Source organism: Geotrypetes seraphini, chromosome 3 (genome assembly GCF_902459505.1).
Source record: "Geotrypetes seraphini chromosome 3, aGeoSer1.1, whole genome shotgun sequence".
In the NCBI taxonomy this organism is placed as follows: domain Eukaryota; kingdom Metazoa; phylum Chordata; class Amphibia; order Gymnophiona; family Dermophiidae; genus Geotrypetes; species Geotrypetes seraphini.
The window spans coordinates 247,225,224-247,243,901 of record NC_047086.1 but is presented as its reverse complement, the minus strand read 5'-3'; the positions used below and the strand labels follow the sequence as shown (position 1 = coordinate 247,243,901).

At 46.6% G+C, this 18,678-nt stretch overlaps 1 protein-coding gene across 4 annotated transcripts in view; it reads left to right on the top strand.

The window, feature by feature from the left end:
- The window catches only part of ADGB (androglobin), a 633,675-nt gene that overhangs the window by 173,907 nt on the left and 441,090 nt on the right, over positions 1–18,678 (top strand). For all 4 annotated transcript variants that reach the window (XM_033939743.1, XM_033939744.1, XM_033939742.1 and 1 more), the window contains one exon: positions 3,756–3,930. In XM_033939743.1, the coding sequence (XP_033795634.1) occupies positions 3,756–3,930 (175 nt within the window). The remainder of the gene's footprint in view (positions 1–3,755; positions 3,931–18,678) is intronic.

Here is an 18,678-nt window from a genome sequence, read left to right as displayed (position 1 = left end):
TGCTATCAGGAAATCGGCAGGGGACAAAAAAAAGTATGACAGCAGTGTTTATTGTTTATTGTTGTGCACAGCAGAAGCATAATATAGGAATTTGTGCTATGGTGGCCTAACAATGTTCCCTCTAAGGATTGATGAGGTGTGTGCAAAAAAAAAATATGCATGAGCGACAAGTTACATACTCCACAAATTTATGAGCAGGCGCGGAGGACGCATTTTTAAACAAATGTAGTTTATCCTTGTACTCCTTATGTAATTTTAATCATCTATGGATATGTTTGTATATTTATTGTTCAAATGGTTTTATTTATTTCCCCAAATTTATTTTTGTTATACGCATTGAAAATATTTGATATTGCGTTTAAATCAAAATCTCAATAAACTTGAAACGAGTGCCCGTGAGATTGTGGGAGGGTTAAATACTCAAAGCTTAGAAGAATAACAATTTACTTAAAGTTTTTGCTACGCCAGCTTTCTGGTACCTTTACATACAGTGGCATACCTAGCATATGTAACACCTGGGGCCCATCATTTTTTGCCCCCCCCCCCCCCCATCTGTAAGAAAAACATGATTTTTAGTAACAAACCACACGCCACACATGAGTACCTAGGAAAAGGCAGCATCTTACATATTGCAGTGAGCAGTACATCAATACACCCATTGTAAAACTAAACAAGCCAGACCAGCACAGATCAATCCTACACCGTCAATCCTAACAGAAAACCATGTCTTTCGAACATACAGAACACAGAAAACACCTTCGCCTAGTATGGAATATGTCATCATAAACTAACCCCTCACCCTTTTACAAAACTGTAGTGTGGATTTTAGCCACAGTGGTAACAGCCCTGACGCTCATAGAATTCTGAGAATCAGAGCTGTTACCACCACGGCTGGCGCTAAAAAACGCTCCACAGTTTTGTAAAAGGGGGGATAAAATAAAAATACACAGGCTTCAACGCTCTAGCTCAGGGGTGCCGAAACTTTTGGGGCTTGTGAGCTACTTTAAAATGACCAAGTCAAAATGATCTACCAACAATAAAATTAAAAAACATAAATCACATTATAGGCTGAGAAAATGTTAATTATCATTCCTATTCTGGATTTTTTTCAAAGAGGTCAAGGCAGATGACTCTATGCATTGTCACCTCAGTAACAACCATACAAAAATAGAAAAATATACCCCCCTTCCTTTTTATTAAACCATAATAGAAGTTTTTAGCGCAGGGAACTGTGCTAAATGCCCAGCGCTGCTCTCGACGCTCATAGGCTCCTTGCACTAAAAACCACTATTGCGATTTAGTAAAAGGGGGCCATAGTGCAAAATATAGACAGCATATATAAATTCAGACACATTTTGATCACTAAATTTAAAATAAAATCATTTTTCCTACCTTGTCTGGTGATTTCATGAGCCTCTGGTTGCACTTTCATCTTCTGACTGTGCTTCCAATCTTTCTTCCCTTCTTTCAGCCTGTATGTTTCCTCTCCTCCAGACCTCATTCCCTCCCCTAACTTTTTCTTCCTCTCTCCTTGCCCTTTCTTTCTTTTTTTTCCTCTTGATGCCCCCTTTCTTTTTTCTGTTTCCCTTCTGTCTCCCTGCCTGCCCCCTTTCTTTCTCCCTACCCTCCACAAAGCCACTGCTGCCACCATCGGGGGAAACAGGCCCCAAAGCCACCGCCGCAACCATCGGGGGAAACAGGCCCCAAAGCCACCGCCGCGGCTGCCCCAAGCTCTCTCTGCTTCCCACCGTCCAACCAGTATTCCCCCGACGTCAATTCTGCCGTCGGAGAGGAAGTTCCGCCCAGCCAGGCAGCGATTGGCTGGCCCGAACTTCTTCTCCGACTGCAGCCTTAGGGCGGGTGCACAGCCAGGGCAGACCGCCCCTCCCTTGGTAGGACACTGAAGACGTGGCAGCGGCTCCTCTCACGAATCCCCACCTGCGTCGGAAGTACGATGCAGTCGGGGATCTTGAGAGGAGCCGCCGCTGCATCTTTTAACTTTAAAATACAGGCCGCCACCGCTTCCTCTCACCTCCTCCCGCCCTCGAGTGAGCGACAGGGGAAAGCGTATGAGCGATGCCACTGAAAATAGTGAGCGATCACTCATGCGCTCACCTTAGAGGGAACACTGCGGAGCCTGGGCCCCCTGTCAACTCCGGGCCCCTGAATGCAGGACTGGAAGTACTGCCCTGATGGCGGCCCTGAGCCTGGACATCTTGACTACCTTTGATACTATCCATCATCAACTGCTTCTTAATAGACTGTTTTCCATTGGTTTATTGGGCACTCTATGGAAGTGGATTCAGTCCTTTCTTTCTAATAGATCCTATTTTGTATTTCCCAAAGCAGATCCAATGAAACTCTCATTACCAGTGCCGTTCTTTAAGGTTCCGTCCTTTCACCTATTCTATTCAATATTTTTTTACTGCTACTTTCTGCCACTTTGTAAACTGCTTATAGTAACATAGTAGATGACGGCAGATAAAGACCCAAATGGCCCATCCAGTCTGCCCAACCTGATTCAATTTATGTGCCTTGGTATTGTCTACCATCTCTATGCTGATGACGTTCAATTCAAGTTAAAAGCAACACTGATGAGACAATTTTAGAACTGAAATCATACTTGAACCTGATAGAACACTGGTTACATAATAACATCTTGAAGCTAAATTTTGCCAAAACCTGTGTCATGTTTTTATCTGATCTCCCTTCTCCTGATATTTCAAAATCTCTTAGGATTGGCAATTTCGGTATTGCTATAAAGGATAAAATGTGTAATTTTGAAGTCATTCTAAATTCCAGCCTCTCCATGAAGCACCATACCTTGAGAGTAGTCTCTGTGATTTTTCATAACTTAAGGATTGTGAGACGTTTTTGTGAGGTACTATCCTTTTCTATTGTTCAGTGTTTCAGGCTTGTATTATTCCCTGCTTTGAATACTGTAATAGATTTTTAGTGGGAACCTCAAAGAAGCATCTGAGAGACCCTACAAGTTGTTCAAAATACCACAGCTAGAATCATCACTAGTACTGAAAAAATTGCCCATATATCTCTGGCTCTAATCTCACTTCACTGGCTTCCAATTGAACAGAGAATCATCTTTAAGCTTCTCTGCCTAACTTTCAAAGCATAACTTAGGGCTCTCCAGAAAAGCATAGTTCATTTGGGTAGTTGTCCTGCTCTCTATGCTTATTGAGTCTTTGAGGATGTTTTTCTATATTGTTATAAATATATGTCACACCCTCAGTAGGAAAGGAAAAGAATAAAATACACACTAGTTGTTTTATATAATTGATAGGTTGAAGTGTGTTCCCTCACGTTGTGTCATTAACTTGACCCAATATGATCTGTGTTTCAGCTCAAAAGAGCCTGCAGCAGGGGAACGTTATAATATCTAAAATGAATATACGTAACAAATAATTAAAACCATAATGAAAAATAATTTAAGAATATGGAATAAATTTATCAAAACATAATACAAAAAGATATAATATAATACATAAAAAGGACATGGTGTGCAAGTAAATGATAAAACAATGGAACCTCACGAGTGGTAGAAGTACTTTGAATAAAGGATGAAATCACTACTACAGTGTATCAAACACCGTAACAGTTAAAAATGAGAATTGTATTGAACTGGAACAATGATATAAGTAAACTGAAGACAAAACTATAGTCTATTAAACAGTGTGAGCTTTTTAAGATAGGTGATCCTTTTGTCAGTTTTACTAATATTTTATTATATTATTTTATAGGCAGATTCCTCTGAGAAAATGAGACTATATGGACTTTCCCACACATTTAGCCATCCTGTATATATTACCAGAGTTAGAGCTTGTTCTCTAGTGCCTATACAAAAACCTCAACCACTTCCTAAATGGAAACTTATCCGACCAAAAAAAGAAGTTGCTGTGACCTCTGAAAGTAAAGGTATGTATATACTTCTTTGAGAGTACCTTAATCCTTTTGCTGTATACCAGGGTTGCTTCAAGCTCCTCTGTTTCATGACTCATTATTCAAATTGTATGCACCATCCTACCTGTCTAGGTATCCTGCAGCTAATGCAGAAAACATTACTGCAGGTTTAACATGGTTTTTACCAGAGGTTTTTCTGTCCAATCACAGAAACTCTTACACAGCAGGAGGGGGCAAGAAAACCCAGAGGAAAAGCGGGGAAGTGGAGTGGCGGAAATGTGGGGAAGCTGAAAGCTACAAGGGTAAAGGCGGAGGGCAAAGCAGAAGTACAGGGAACAGGAGAGGCGGCCCAGGTGAATGCAGAGGTGAATGCAGAGGTGGAGGAAAAACGACGAGACCTGCGGTGCTTCTACACAAATGCAAGAAGCCTCAGGGCCAAGATGGGTGAACTAGAGATCGTGGCCAAGGGGGAAGACCTGGATATAATTGGAATTACAGAAACATGGTGGACTGAGGAGAATCAATGGGATGTGGCGCTGACGGGGTACAAGCTCTACAGGAGGGACAGGACCCACAAGAAGGGGGGAGGCATAGCACTATATATAAAGAACTCTATCGACTCAGTCGGGATGGATATGGCAAAGAAGGCAGAGGGGCTGGAATCGCTATGGGTCAAATTGCCGGGAAACAAGGGTGCAGACATAAAACTGGGGATGTACTATCGCCCACCTAGTACGCCAGAAGGAGTCGGACACGACTTGGAAGCTGAACTGAGACAGGAGTGCAGGACTGGAAATGTAACAGTGATGGGGGACTTTAACTACCCGGGGATAGACTGGAGTACGGGTCACTCCAACTGCACTAGGGAAACAGGATTTGTAGAAGCTGTGAGAGACTGCTTCATGGAGCAACTGGTCAGGGAACCGACGCGAGGGAGTGCTACTCTTGACCTCATCCTGAACGGATTAGGGGGGCCTGCAAGCGGGGTAGAAGTGGGAGGACCACTAGGCAACAGTGACCACAATGCGATCAGATTCACATTAGAAAGGGGGACACCCACAGTAAGGAGGACCGCAACAACTGCGCTCAACTTCAAGAAAGGGAACTATGTTGCTATGAGGAAAATGGTGGGGAAGAAGCTCAGAAATATCTTTAAGATGGAGACGGTGGAAAGCGCCTGGACCCTATTCAGGGACACCCTGCAAGAAGCACAAAAAATGTACGTCCCCAATTTCAGGAAAGGCTGCAAGAACAAGCGGTCAAAGGACCCGATTTGGATCTCAGCAGAAGTAAAGAGGGCAATAAATGACAAAAAAGTATCCTTCCGGAGATGGAAAAAGGACCCAACGGAGGAAAACCACCAGGCGCACAGGAAATGCCAAAAAGAATGCCACCGAGAGGTTAGAAAAGCAAAAGGGAAATACGAAGAGGGGCTGGCCAGGGAGGCAAAAAACTTCAAGGCATTCTTCAGTTACATAAAGGGGAAACGACCAGCGAGAGAGGAGGTGGGGCCGTTGGACGATGGGGATAGGAAGGGAGTGATTAAGGAGGATAAAGAGGTAGCTGAGAGGTTGAACACGTTCTTCTCGTCGGTTTTCACGAGAGAGGACACATCTAATATACCGGACTCAGAGGAACTCATGAGTGGGGAACAGGCTGAAAAATTGGAACACATAGAGGTAAGTAAGGAGGATGTCCTCAAACAGATAGACAGGTTAAAATGCGGCAAATCACCGGGTCCGGACGGGATCCACCCAAGGGTTCTGAAGGAACTAAGACAGGAAATAGCGGGCACAATCCAGCATGTTTGTAACCTATCCTTGAAAACTGGAGAGGTACCAAAGGACTGGAAATTGGCAAATGTCACACCTATCTTCAAGAAGGGATCGAGGGGTGACCCTGGGAACTACAGGCCGGTGAGCCTGACTTCAATTGTAGGGAAGATGGTGGAAGCTATGATCAAGGACGGCATTTGCGAGCACATTGAAAGAAATGGTCTACTGAGAACAAGCCAGCACGGATTCTGTAAGGGAAGGTCGTGCTTAACGAACCTTCTGTACTTCTTTGAGGGAATAAGCAGTCGGGTGGACAATGGGGAACCCATCGACATCATTTACCTCGATTTTCAAAAGGCTTTCGACAAGGTGCCACATGAAAGACTGCTTAGGAAGCTGTGGAACCACGGGGTGGGAGGAGATGTGCACAGATGGATCGAGCACTGGTTGTCGGGTAGACTGCAGAGGGTTGGAGTAAAGGGCCAATATTCTGACTGGCGGGGAGTCACAAGCGGTGTGCCACAGGGATCGGTGCTGGGGCCGTTACTCTTCAACATATTTATCAATGACCTGGAAAAAGAGGCAAAGTGCGAGGTCATAAAATTTGCAGATGATACCAAACTGTGCGGCAGAGTTAGGTCCAGGGAGGAGTGTGAGGACCTGCAAAGGGACCTGGAGAAGCTGGAGGACTGGGCAGACAAATGGCAAATGCGCTTCAATGTGGAAAAATGCAAGGTCATGCATATAGGGAAAAAGAACCCGTTGTTCAACTACAAAATGGGGGGGGCATTGTTGGGAGACAGCAGACTTGAGAGAGACTTGGGTGTGCTGGTGGATGCATCACTGAAGCCATCTGCACAGTGCGCAGCAGCCTCGAAAAAAGCCAACAGGATGCTGGGCATCATAAAGAGGGGCATCACAACCAGGACGCGGGAAGTCATCATGCCATTGTATCGAGCGATGGTGCGTCCGCATCTGGAATACTGCGTGCAGTATTGGTCGCCATACCTCAAGAAGGACATGGCGGTGCTTGAGAGAGTCCAAAGGAGAGCGACGAAACTGGTAAGAGGGCTGGAACACTGCCCATACGCCGAGAGGTTGGATAAGCTGGGGCTCTTCTCCCTGGAAAAAAGGAGGCTCAGGGGAGATATGATAGAGACCTTCAAGATCATGAGGGGCATAGAGAGGGTGGATAGGGACAGATTCTTCAGACTGAAGGGGACAACAGGTACGAGGGGGCACTCGGAGAAACTGAAGGGAGATAGGTTCAAAACAAATGCAAGGAAGTTTTTTTTCACCCAGAGGGTCGTGGACACTTGGAATGCGCTGCCGGAGGAGGTGGTCGGGCAGAGTACGGTACAGGGATTCAAACAGGGATTGGACGGATTCCTGAGGGATAAAGGGATCGTGGGATACTGAGAGAAGTATCCAGGAAATAAGTATAGAAACCCGACCAGGTCGTGCATGTGCAAAACCGGAGGGTTAGGACTTCGGTGGGAAGATAGGACTTAAATGGGAAACCAGGGTGGCAAGGGGGCCCCTTCTGATGATTCAGACAGGTGACCTGTTTGGGCCGCCGCGGGAGCGGACTGCTGGGCATGATGGACCTATGGTCTGACCCGGCGGAGGCACTGCTTATGTTCTTATGTTCTTATGTTCTAAAATTCCTGGTAATGTAGACATAATGAATTCCACAACTGTGCAATAAAAGAAATGTTTTATGTGCACGTTGAGTGCAGAAAACATTTGGCCAGGTCTGGGACAGCATAAAAGAGCAAAAGTCTTAAGTGGCCACCCCTCATGTCCTGACCCATCTCCTTCCTCTGATATAAAAAAAAGTCCTGGAAATCTAGTGGCCCCTCTCCTTCCCTACTACCACTTTCAGAAAAGCTGCTGGTGTCTAATGGCACCCATCCTCTCCTCTTTACCTTCCCCCTCATCCCAGACCTGACTTAACTAAAAAACTTCCCTGATGTCTATTTGGCCCCTCATCACTCCAAGCCCCTTGCCAAGGCCTCTCTCAGACCCCATTCTTTAAATGAGACACGAATGATGCCCACTCATTCCTGTCTCTCATGCCATCATCTTCAAAATGACAGCACCCTGCTCTGCATGGTACATTTTGGGATGTACCGGGTGTGGCCAGTCTACCATATAAGATAATTTTTTCTTATGTGGCAGACTGGCCTCACCAGTGCATATCAGGATTCACCATATGGGACAAAAAGATGACATTCTGAAGATGATACTACCGGGGCCAGGAGTGAATGGAGGGGGAGCCTTGGAATCACATGGTGGTTCAGGAAAGGGGAGAGGAAGGAGTGGGTACCACTAGACACTAGAAAATTCTTTGAAAGTGGGGGGAGGGAGGAAGTCCTCTAGACTATCAGTGAATGATTTTTATTTTTTTTTTAAATATCACCTTTCCTGTCAGTGTCTGAGTCACTTGCCACTCAGGCTTGACAGGAAAGATGTCATTTAGCAATGAGCTGTGAATTACTAGCTCAGTTAACACAGCAGTAATTTTTATGCTCATTGCTTATAGCACAAGTTCTCAACACATGGTACTGTATACCTGGGGGTACATGGCGCTGGCATGTCTGTTCCCCACATCACCGCTGCTGTTTTGTCTCCTGTACCCCAACACTCTCTTTATTATAACTTGTCTGCACAACAGCTAGCGTTGGAATAGCAATTCCCTGTGGCAGCCTTGGGGCACTTACTAGGCCGTGCCTGCCTCCAATGATGCAACTTTCTTGGAGTCAATCCTGGACTAACAATGCTCTAAGGCTGCCACAGAGAATCGCTGTGCTAATGCTGGCAGCTGTGCAGGCAAATTATAATAAACAGAGGTGCTGCTACTAGTCAAGTGGGGGGAGGGAAGGGAGAGGAGAAGGAGCTGCTGCTAGTCAGGTAGGGGAAGGGAGAGGAGGTGCTGCTGCCAGTAGGGTGGGAGAGGGTTATAATAAACAGAGGTGCTGCTACTAGTCAAGTGGGGGGGGAGAGAGAGAAGGAGGAGCTGCTGCTAGTTGGGTGGGGGAAGGGAGAGATGGTGCTGTTGCTGCTGCTAGTCGAGGAAGGAGGAGAAGGGGAGGTGCTGCTGCTAGTTGGAGGGGAGGGGAGCTGCTGGACCTGGGTGAAGGGGAGAGGTAAGAGGGAGAGGTGCTGTTGGACTCAGGATAGAAAAGTGAGAAAGAAGTACTGCTGCACTGGGAGTTGAGAAAGAAGAGAGAGAAATGTTCCTGGACCTGGGAGATTGGGGGGGTAGGGGAATGAGAGGGAGAGGTGCTGCTGGACCTGGAAACAAAGGAGGGAGAGGTGCTGCTGGATCTGGAAGCAGAGGAGAGACAGAAGAGGTGCTACTGGACCTGGGAGATGGGAGAAATAGGGAGAGGTGCTGCTGGACCTGGGTGGTGGGAGGGAGAGGTGCTGCTGGGCTGAGAATGGAGGAGGGAGAAGGAGAGGTGTTGCTGGACCTGGGTGGTGGGGGGAGGTAAGAGGGAGAAATGCTGCTAGACTTAGTGGAAGATGGAAAAGTGGTGTTGGGCAGTGAAGAAGGAAAGAGAAAGAGAGACTGGATTGGGGGAATGGGAATACTGAATTCAGGGAAGGAGAGATGTGGATTGTAGGAGGAGAACAAGGAATAGAGAGGGAGACATGCAAACCACAGGGTGGGGAATGTGGGCAGAAAAGAATAGAGAGGTGATGCACAGAAAGAGATGCTAGGTATGGAGGGAGGATGGCACAGACACAGAGAGGGAATGCTGGATGGGGCCACTTAAGGGCAGTACGGATCACAGAGGTAAAAGGAGCAAGAACATTGAGGTTAGATGCTGTACACAATGGGAGGAAAAAAGGTTGACTCAAATATAAACTGGGGGGAGGGGGGTTAATATTCAAGTGCTCTGCCCTGCCAGGCTCTGCACCCAGCCCCCCTCCCTCCCTGCCAGGCTCTGCACCCTGTCTCCTCCCTCCCTGCCCTGTATCCTGTCCCCTCTCCCTCCTTCCCTCACGATGCCTTTCAGGCTTCCACCAGGCCTGCCGTAAGACCTGATGGTCCAGCAATGAGCCGGGATAGGAGGAATCCATCCCACCTCCTGTCCCGGCCGACTGTTAAAACTTTTATAACATGACATTAATTTTTATTTATATATCGCAAAATCCTTTCCCTCCCGCCTCCCCTACATACCTTTAAAATCCCTAGTGGTCCAGTAGTGAACTGGAGCAGGAGCAGTTTTCCTGTGCTCCTGCCCCGTGCAGAACTGCTAGTGATTGTCTGCCGCGAGTTCTCTCAGGCCTCACGAGAACTTGTTGCAGCCAATCACTAACAGCTCTACACGGGGCAGGAATTTCAGGAAGACTGCTCCTGCTCCAGTTCACTGCTGGACCACCTGGGATTTTAATGGTACGCAGGGGAGGCAGGAGGGAGGTAAAAGTTGTAACAGTCATCCAGGACAGAAGGTGGGTGGGATCCCTCCTGTCCCAGCCCACTGCTGGACCACTAGGTCTTACAGCAGGCCTGTAACAGTTCTGGGAAGGGGACGGGTGGGCACTGACACGAATATAAGCCAAGACCCCCATTTTTGGGCCCTTTTTTGGCCCAAAATCTCACCTTATATTCGAGTGTACACGGTATGTCAAATGGACATGATACCTTCAAAGATATAAGAAAAAAACAAAGAATCACCACGAGCAAAGCAAATGGAAAAATAAAATACTCAAGATAACAAATGTAGAAATAAGTATTTCAATCTGAATTTATTAATTGAAATGTTTCCGTGTAGAAATTTTGTATCAGTCCCATTGTTCTATTTTCTCATTAGGTGTTGTATTAGTGTTTTAGGATCAGGTGTAATATTTCCAGTACTTTTTTCACACATAAGATTGTTGCTCTTTGAGTCCATGGAGATAGTGCTGTTATCCCAGGACAAGCAGGCAACATATTCTCAACATAGACATATGGGTGACATCAACCACGGAACCCCGATGCGGACAGCTTCAAAAGCAGACTTGCTTGAAGAACTTTTGTAAAGTTCACGACTGCCGCACCGCGTATGCGTGAGTACCTTCCTGCCTGAAGTAGGGCGTGTGTCTCCTCAGTGTCTCCTCAGTTCTAAGTTTTCCGTGGAGCTGAGAAGCCCTCGTTTTGATGCTCTGCGCGAGATTTAGTTCGTACCGTGCCTTCTCATTGCCGTGGCTCGTATTTATTATTTTTTCACAGTTGTTGCGGTGTGTGTGCTAAAAAAAGTAACTTTACAATTTTTTCCATCATGTCACGGTGGGGCCTGTTCCACGGCGTCAGCCTGCGGGCTTCGATTTGGCCGCGGCCATTTTCCATTCCATGTCCCAGCCAGTTACAGGGTTCAAGAAGTGTAGCCGGTGTCAACGTGCAATCTCTATCACTGACTCACATAAGTGGTGTATTCAGTGTTTAGGACCGGACCATCGTCCAGAGTCATGCGCTTGCTGTGCTATACTTCAAAATCGAGATCTTAAATGCCGTTGAGATCAGATTGAAAGAATTTTCGGAGCCATGGATCTGCCTCCAAAACCCTTGACCTTGATCTCGACTGTGCCGAAATCTGCTGTGGAACTTAAATCTTCAACCTCGACCTCACTAAAGCTTCCCTCAATGGGGAAGTCTTCATCTTCGGAGAAATTGGCAAAATCATCCCGGGAAGGGCCGCTCTCCTCAGTGTCTACTTCAGGTAAGATATTGAAGCCAACCCTTCAGGAGTCACAACACACTCCAATGGCAAGCTCGGTAGGATCTGTTGCTTCGAGGCTTTCCAAGAAGCGGGTATCCAAGTCGAGGAAGCATTTCGTCCTCGAGATCATCTTACTTGGAGTCTCTAGCCACACCAATTGCACCAGCTCCAATGGTCTTGGTTCTGGCTTTGCAGAATATGTTGGAGGCTATTCTGCATCAGGAGTTTGGTACTATGCTTGCCAAATTAACTCCTGCCTCGACCCTGCTTCCTGCAGTCTAGCCTGAGCACTTAGCAGTATCACAAGGAGTTGAGTCCTTGAGAGTGCCTCAAGGTCAATCTGAACACTCTATACAAGGAGCCGAGTCCTTGAAAGTGTCTCGACCTCGATCTTCGACCTCCAGTACTCCACAGCAGGAGGTATTACCTTCTTCAAGGCACAAGACGAGGACACTTCGTCACTCCTCATTGAGGCTAGATTCGACTCAATCAATGACTCCTTCTCCGAGGCATAGTTCATCTCCACACATCTGTCCAGGCATTCATCTTGACCCAGGTCTTCTTCTCGAGGTAGGCCTCGTTCATCAAGGCATCACTATTCTTCGAGGCCTCCAACTTCCTTGTCGAGGACATTGATTGCAGAACCTCATCAACAGCATTCTCAATAGTCGAGCTGTTCTCCTGTGAGATTTTCTTCACCAGCTTCTTCAACAAAAAGGAAACGTTCTGCTTCTCCTGTTCATTCCAGGAGTGGACATTCCTCCACATCTTTACCTATTGATTTGGATCTTTTCATCAATATTCTAGGGAGGCTTCACCTTCTTTCTCTGCAGTAAGGGGAAGTTCTCCTTCACCTCAGCAGGGTCATTCCTCTTGTGATTCAGTGTCCTTTACTAAATTCCTTTGTCAAATGAGTAAAGATCTCAACATTGCTTTGGAGTCTGATTCAAAATACTCTAAGGAGTATTTAGAAAAACTGGGTATGCCTAATCCATGTAGGGATTCTTTAAAATTACCCATGAATGGCATTCTTTCTCAAACTTTCAAAAGGAATCTGGATACACCATACTTAATTCTTGCTGTGCTGGCAAAGCTAGAATCTCGCCATAAAATGGTTCATTGTAAAGGATTTGAGAAGTCTCAACTGTTCCATCAATCTCTTCTCATGGAGTCTTCTTTAAAACGATCCAATCCTGCCAAAGTTTATGCCACAGTCCCTCCTGGCTGAGAGGGAAGGACCATGGACAAGTTTGGCCATTGGCTGTATCAAAATTCGATGATGACAAATCAGATTTTAAACTATAACTTTGTCTTTACATCTTATCTCAATCATTGGGTCAATGCTATGCCTGCTTTCTTCAAGTATCTCCCAAAACATCGGCTTTCAGAGTTCCAGCATATGCATTCTACTCTAGGTCAACTGCACATGTATATGGTTCAGGCTGCATATGATGCTTTTGAGATATCCTCCAGGGTCACTGCATTCTCGGTTAAGAACTGTGGACATGGGTCCAAACCTGCAAGATCGACTGGCCAACATCCCATGTCAGGGAAATGAGTTGTTTGATGACTCCATTGAGGCAGCTACAAAGCGCTTGTCGGAGTATGAGAAATCATTTGCCTCTATTGTAAGGCCGAAGCGTAGGCCTTCCACTGCTAAGAGCTATAAGCCCCCTCCATCTTATCAGAGGCGTTATCCGCAGAAGTCAGCACCTTATTCAAGACCGCCTCTTAAAAAAACAACAAGGGCAACGTAAACTTCAGACTCTTGCTGTGCCCAAGTCCACTCAACCTTTTTGACCACCTAACACAGAGCATAACATCAATCGTTCTGCCTCTGTCCTCTCCTCTTCCCATCAGAGGTCGTCCCCATCATTTTTATCAACGATGGGAATTCATTACATCCGACCTCTGGGTCCTCACAATAATTAGGGAGGGTTACTCTCTTCGCTTTCTTCAGGTTCCACCAGATCTCCCCCCCCAAAAGTGTCCTTCCAATTTATGGCAGCTCACCCTTCTTCAGGAAGCTCAAGCTCTGCTTCATCTCCGTGCCATCGAGGAAATTCCTCTGGAACAGCAGAGCACGGGGTTTTACTCCCGTTACTTCCATGTTCTGAAGAAGATGGGAGATCTTGGACTTCAGAGTTCTCAACAAATTTCTCATCAAAGAAAAATTCCGGATGTTATCACTGGCATCTTTGTATCCCCTTCTGGACCACAATGATTGGTTATGTTCTCTGAATCTCAAAGAGGCTTACACTCACATTCCCATGTTCTTTAAGCAAGTCTGCTTGTGAAGCTGTCCACATCGGGGCTCTGTGGTTGACGTTTCCCATATGTAGAGAATATCTGCCTGCTGCCCTGGATAACTCCTGTTACGGTAAGTAAATGTGCTTTCTGATATGGTAAGGTTCCAACTTTATTTTGCACAAGTTTGTGCATAATGTATTACAGTGGCAGGATTGTTTATTGGCCTTACTGAATTGATATCAAAACTTTTTAATATAATTTGTTTTAATATCAGACAAGGATTTAGATGTTTCGCACTAACTGAGATGTATTGAGGTGCAAGAAGAGCCTGTTGATCTTGTAACTCCCAATCTCATGAGATAGCAAATTCCACAAGCTCTCAGAGAAAGAAAGGCAGAGTGACTGAGGGCAGGTGGGATGTGTGTATGTGAGAAAGAGAAGAGCAGAGTGGCTGAGGACAGGTGGTATGTTTATGAGAGAACTTGCCCAATCATATTTCATTTTCCCAGAGGAAAGATGAAACTGCATTTGCCACTAATGGCAACTTTTGTGGCAGTCCTCCTTTTCTTACAAATAGGCCCCATTGTTCTTTCACACTCAGTTTGTAAAAATGACACCTCCTGTCAAAGGACTAGTTAATATGAGTATGAAATATAACAGATCATGCAAAGTATGCCTTTGTCTTTAGGCCAGTTGCAGTGACTTGTATCTGTTATGTATGTTGCCTAGTTAGTTACTGTTTAACAATAAAATGTCAAATTCAAAATCTCTGCTTCTTGAAGCTCAGGGGTAGTTGGTTGAAAAATTTTCAATCAAGGGGGACATAGCAAGCCATAGCAGTTTTGGAGAGGTTTTCTGTATCAGCTCCCCTATGGAGTATATTCTGGAAAGTTTGGTCCACTGTAGTTGTGTCCAAAGGACATGATTCCTTTGTATTGAAACCCACGTAGAACTTATGTACTAAATGGTGAGACCTTGGTTAGGACCACGGCGGAACGCGATCTAGGAGTGATCATTAGCGAGGACATGAAGGTTGCCAATCAAGTGGAGAAGGCTTCCTCCAGGGCAGTGGCGTACCTAGGGTATGTGGCACCCGGGGCCCATCATTTTTTGACACCCCCCCCCATCTATATGAAAAATATGATTTTTAGTACCAATCTACATATCGCACCACAAGAGTGTACCTAGGAAAAGGCTGCATCTTAAACATTGCAGTGAGCACTAGAACACCAACACATACATTGTAAAACTAAACAAGCCAGATCCCGCACAGTCAATTGGTCCTGTAGTCAATGCCAACTGAAAACTATGTCTTTTTCATACACACAGAACAGAGATACACCCTCGCCCAAAATGGAATAATCACAAACTAAAAATAGAAATATGTAGACAAAAGTTAAACTGATCCACCAAGAAACCAGACCCTGGATACAATGCAACACCACAAAAAACAGTAACACATGTCCTCTAATACAGTGCAAAATATAAAGACAGTAGATGTAAATTTGAAAAACCTGATACATAACAATCACCACTTTATAAATTAACAAATAAAAATAAAACAAATAATGAGAAATAAAAAAATACCATTTTATTGGACTAATCCCCGTAAGCTCGGTCCCCATCCCCGCAAACCACCTGATTCCATCCACACAAGCCTTGAATTGTTTATATTAAAGTATAAAAAGAAACAATATTCTGTACAATTGTCAATTTATAAATCAGCGTCTTCTCCCCACTCTCTTCCCCATTTCCCTTCAGCATCCTCAGCCCACTCTCTCTCCACTTTCCTTCAGCGCACGCACATAAAAACAAGCAAGTAATTTTATATCATTTTCATTCTATTCATTCATAGAAATTAAAGTCTAGATAATGCCAGTCACATAACAAAACATGATTTTACAAAAATAATTCCCTGCAGTCAAGCCTACAAGGATTACTAGATGTCTTTCAGCAGTTCCCCTCCCTCCCTCCCCCTTACCTTTGTGGCCAAGTCAAAATGATCTACCAACAATAAAATTTTAAAAACACAAAGCACGCTGTACGCAGAGAAAATGTTAATTATCATTTATATTCCGCGGGTTTTCAAAGAGGTCAAGGCAGATGACTTTATGCAATGTCACCTCAGTAACAACTATACAAAAATAGACAAATATTCCCCCTCCCTTTTTACTAAACTGCGATAGCGGTTTTTAGCGTAGGGAGCTGCGCTGAATGCCCCACGCTGCTCTCGACGCTCATAGGCTCCCTGCGCTAAAAAACTCTATTGCGGTTTAGTAAAAGGGGGCCATAGTGCAAAATATAGACAGCAGATATAAATTTTCAAAACGGACACATTTTGATCACTAAGTTGAAAATAAAATCATTTTTCCTACTTTTTTGTCTGGTGATTTCATGAGTCTCTGGTCCTTCTTCTGGTCCTTCTTCTTTCTCTCTCCCCCTGGCTCCCCTCTTTATTTCTGCCTTTCTTTCTCTCTCCTCCTGGCCCCCCTCTTTATTTCTGCCTTTCTTTCTCTCCCCTTGGTCCCCCTCTTTCTTTCTGCCTTTCTTTCTCTCTCCCCCTGGCCCTCCTCTTTCTTTCTGCCTTTCTTTCTCTCCCCCTTAACCCCCTCTTTATTTCTGCCTTTCTTTCTCTCCCCTTGGTCCCCCTCTTTCTTTCTCTCTCCCCCTGGCCCCCCCCTCTTTATTTTTTCCTTTCTTTCTCTCTCCCCCTAGCTCGCACAAAGCCAGCAGCCGATTTCTTCCTGCTCCTTCCCCGATGTCCTGATGTCCTGAACTTCATCGGGCAGCAGCAGCATTCACAATTCACTGCTGTTGCCCGCTTCAGGCCTTCCTCTCTGTCGGGTCCTGTCTTCATGAAAACTGGAAGTAGGCAGGACCAGGCAGAGAACAAGGCCTGAAGCCGGCAACAGCAGCGAATTGTAAACGCTGCTGCTGCCCGAAGAAGGTAATGGAGCACCGAGGCAGTCCGCTTCTCCCCCCTCCCAGCCGAACCCCCGCTGACCCTCCTATCTCCCCCCCCCCTCCGTGAACCTTTCCGACCTTCCCAGCGAGAGCAGCAAACCTCCTTCGCGGCTTTCTCCTCCCTCTGCCGCGTTACTGATGACGTCATCAGTGATGCGGCAGAGGGAGGATAAAGCCGACGCTACTGGAGGGAGGTTTGCTGCTTTCGCTGGGAGGGTCGGAAAGGTTCACTTGGGGGAGGAGAGATAGGATGGTCAGCGGGGTTTCGGCTGGGAGGGGGGAGAAGCGGTCTGCCTTGGTGCTCCAAGGCCTGGCGCCATTACCTTTTTCGATAATGGCGCCGATGCTGCTTTCGCTGGGAGGGTAGGAGCGCGATAGGGACCGGGCCAGCTGTGCACCCCCCCCCTAAGGCGGCACCCGGGATGGACCTCCCCCTCGCCCCCCTTGGTACGCTACTGCCCTGGGGAAACAGCCTGCAACAAGATCGCGCGATGCCAGAGATCTTTGCCTGCTTCGGCTGTTTCCTCCGCCGCGGTCCCGCCCCTCCTCTGACATCAGAGGAGGGGCAGGACCGTGGCGGAGGAAACAGTCGAAGCAGGCAAAGATCTCTGGCATCGCGATCTTGCTGCAGGCTGTTTCCAGACGCGACACCCGGCGCAGGGGGGGGAACTGGACCGGACCGGGAGCACCCCCTCAGGGCTTGGTACCCGGGGCGGACCGCCCCTCCCGCCCCCCCCTTGGTACGCCACTGCTCCAGGGCAAGACAAATGATGGGGTGTATCCGTAGAGGTTTCGTCAGCAGGAGACCTGAAGTTATGATGCCGTTGTACAGAGCCATGGTGAGGCCTCACTTAGAGTACTGTGTTCAGTTTTGGAGCCCACACTACCGAAAGGACGTGCTGAGGATCGAGTCGGTTCAGCGAACGGCCACCAGGATGGTCATGGGGCTCAAGGATCTCACGTATGAAGAAAGACTAAAGAAGTTGCGGCTGTACTCACTTGAGGAAAGAAGAGAACGGGGAGATATGATTGAAACGTATAAGTACATCACGGGACGCATCGAGTCGGAAGATGATATATTCTGGCTCACGGGACCCTCGACCACCAGAGGGCATCCGCTGAAAATCAGGGGAGGGAAATTTCATGGCGATCCCAGGAAGTACTTCTTCACCGAAAGAGTGGTGGATCATTGGAACAGACTCCCACCCCAGGTGATAAAGGCCAGCAGCGTGACGGATTTTAAAAAAAAATGGGATACTCATGTGGGATCTTTAAGGGAGTAAATTCAGGAGGGGGGGATACTTGGAATGGGCAGACTTGGTGGGCTATAGCCCTTTTCTGCCGCTTTTTTCTATGTTTCTATGAGGGAAGGAGTGGTACACCCTGAAGCTCTGTGGGCAATACTTATTTTTCCCTTGCTTCCCTCCAGGGGAATTCTGCCTTCTTCTATCTCATAGAGCAAAATAGAATAATATAACTTAAACTCAGTTCTGAGCTACAAGGAAACAGGCAATCTCCTTTATACTCAGACCCCGTTCACTCTGACTAGCACCATGGCTGCTCTAACCTCCAGTGGCTATCACTGTTCTTCAACCAGTGTTCTTCAACCACTGTTGAAATCACTGTTCTTCAACCGCCAGTCCGCGGACCGGTGCCAGTCTGCAGAAAATTCCTGCCAGTCCTTGCAGGACCGGCAAGATCAACATCTCCAATGTCCTGCCGGTCCGTGTAGGACCGGCAAGATCGACGAGCTGTAGTCAACGCAGGGCCGGAGAGATCATGGGGAGCCTCCGACAGTGTGCTTTCTCCCCTCCCAGCGGTTCTCCTTACTTACCAGCGCAGTGATTCAGGAAGGCAGCCTTGGGGCTTTTGCTGAGTCGCGGCCGCCTCTGATGATGCAACTTCCACTTTCCTCAGAGGCGGTGCGACCCAACAAAGGACCCGAGGCTGCCTTCCTGAATCGCTGCGCTGGCAAGTAAGGAGAGTTGTTGGGAGGGGAGAAAGCCACTGTTAGAGGCTGGGAAGCTGCTGGGCATGGTAAAAAAAAAAAAAAAGGGACAGCTGCT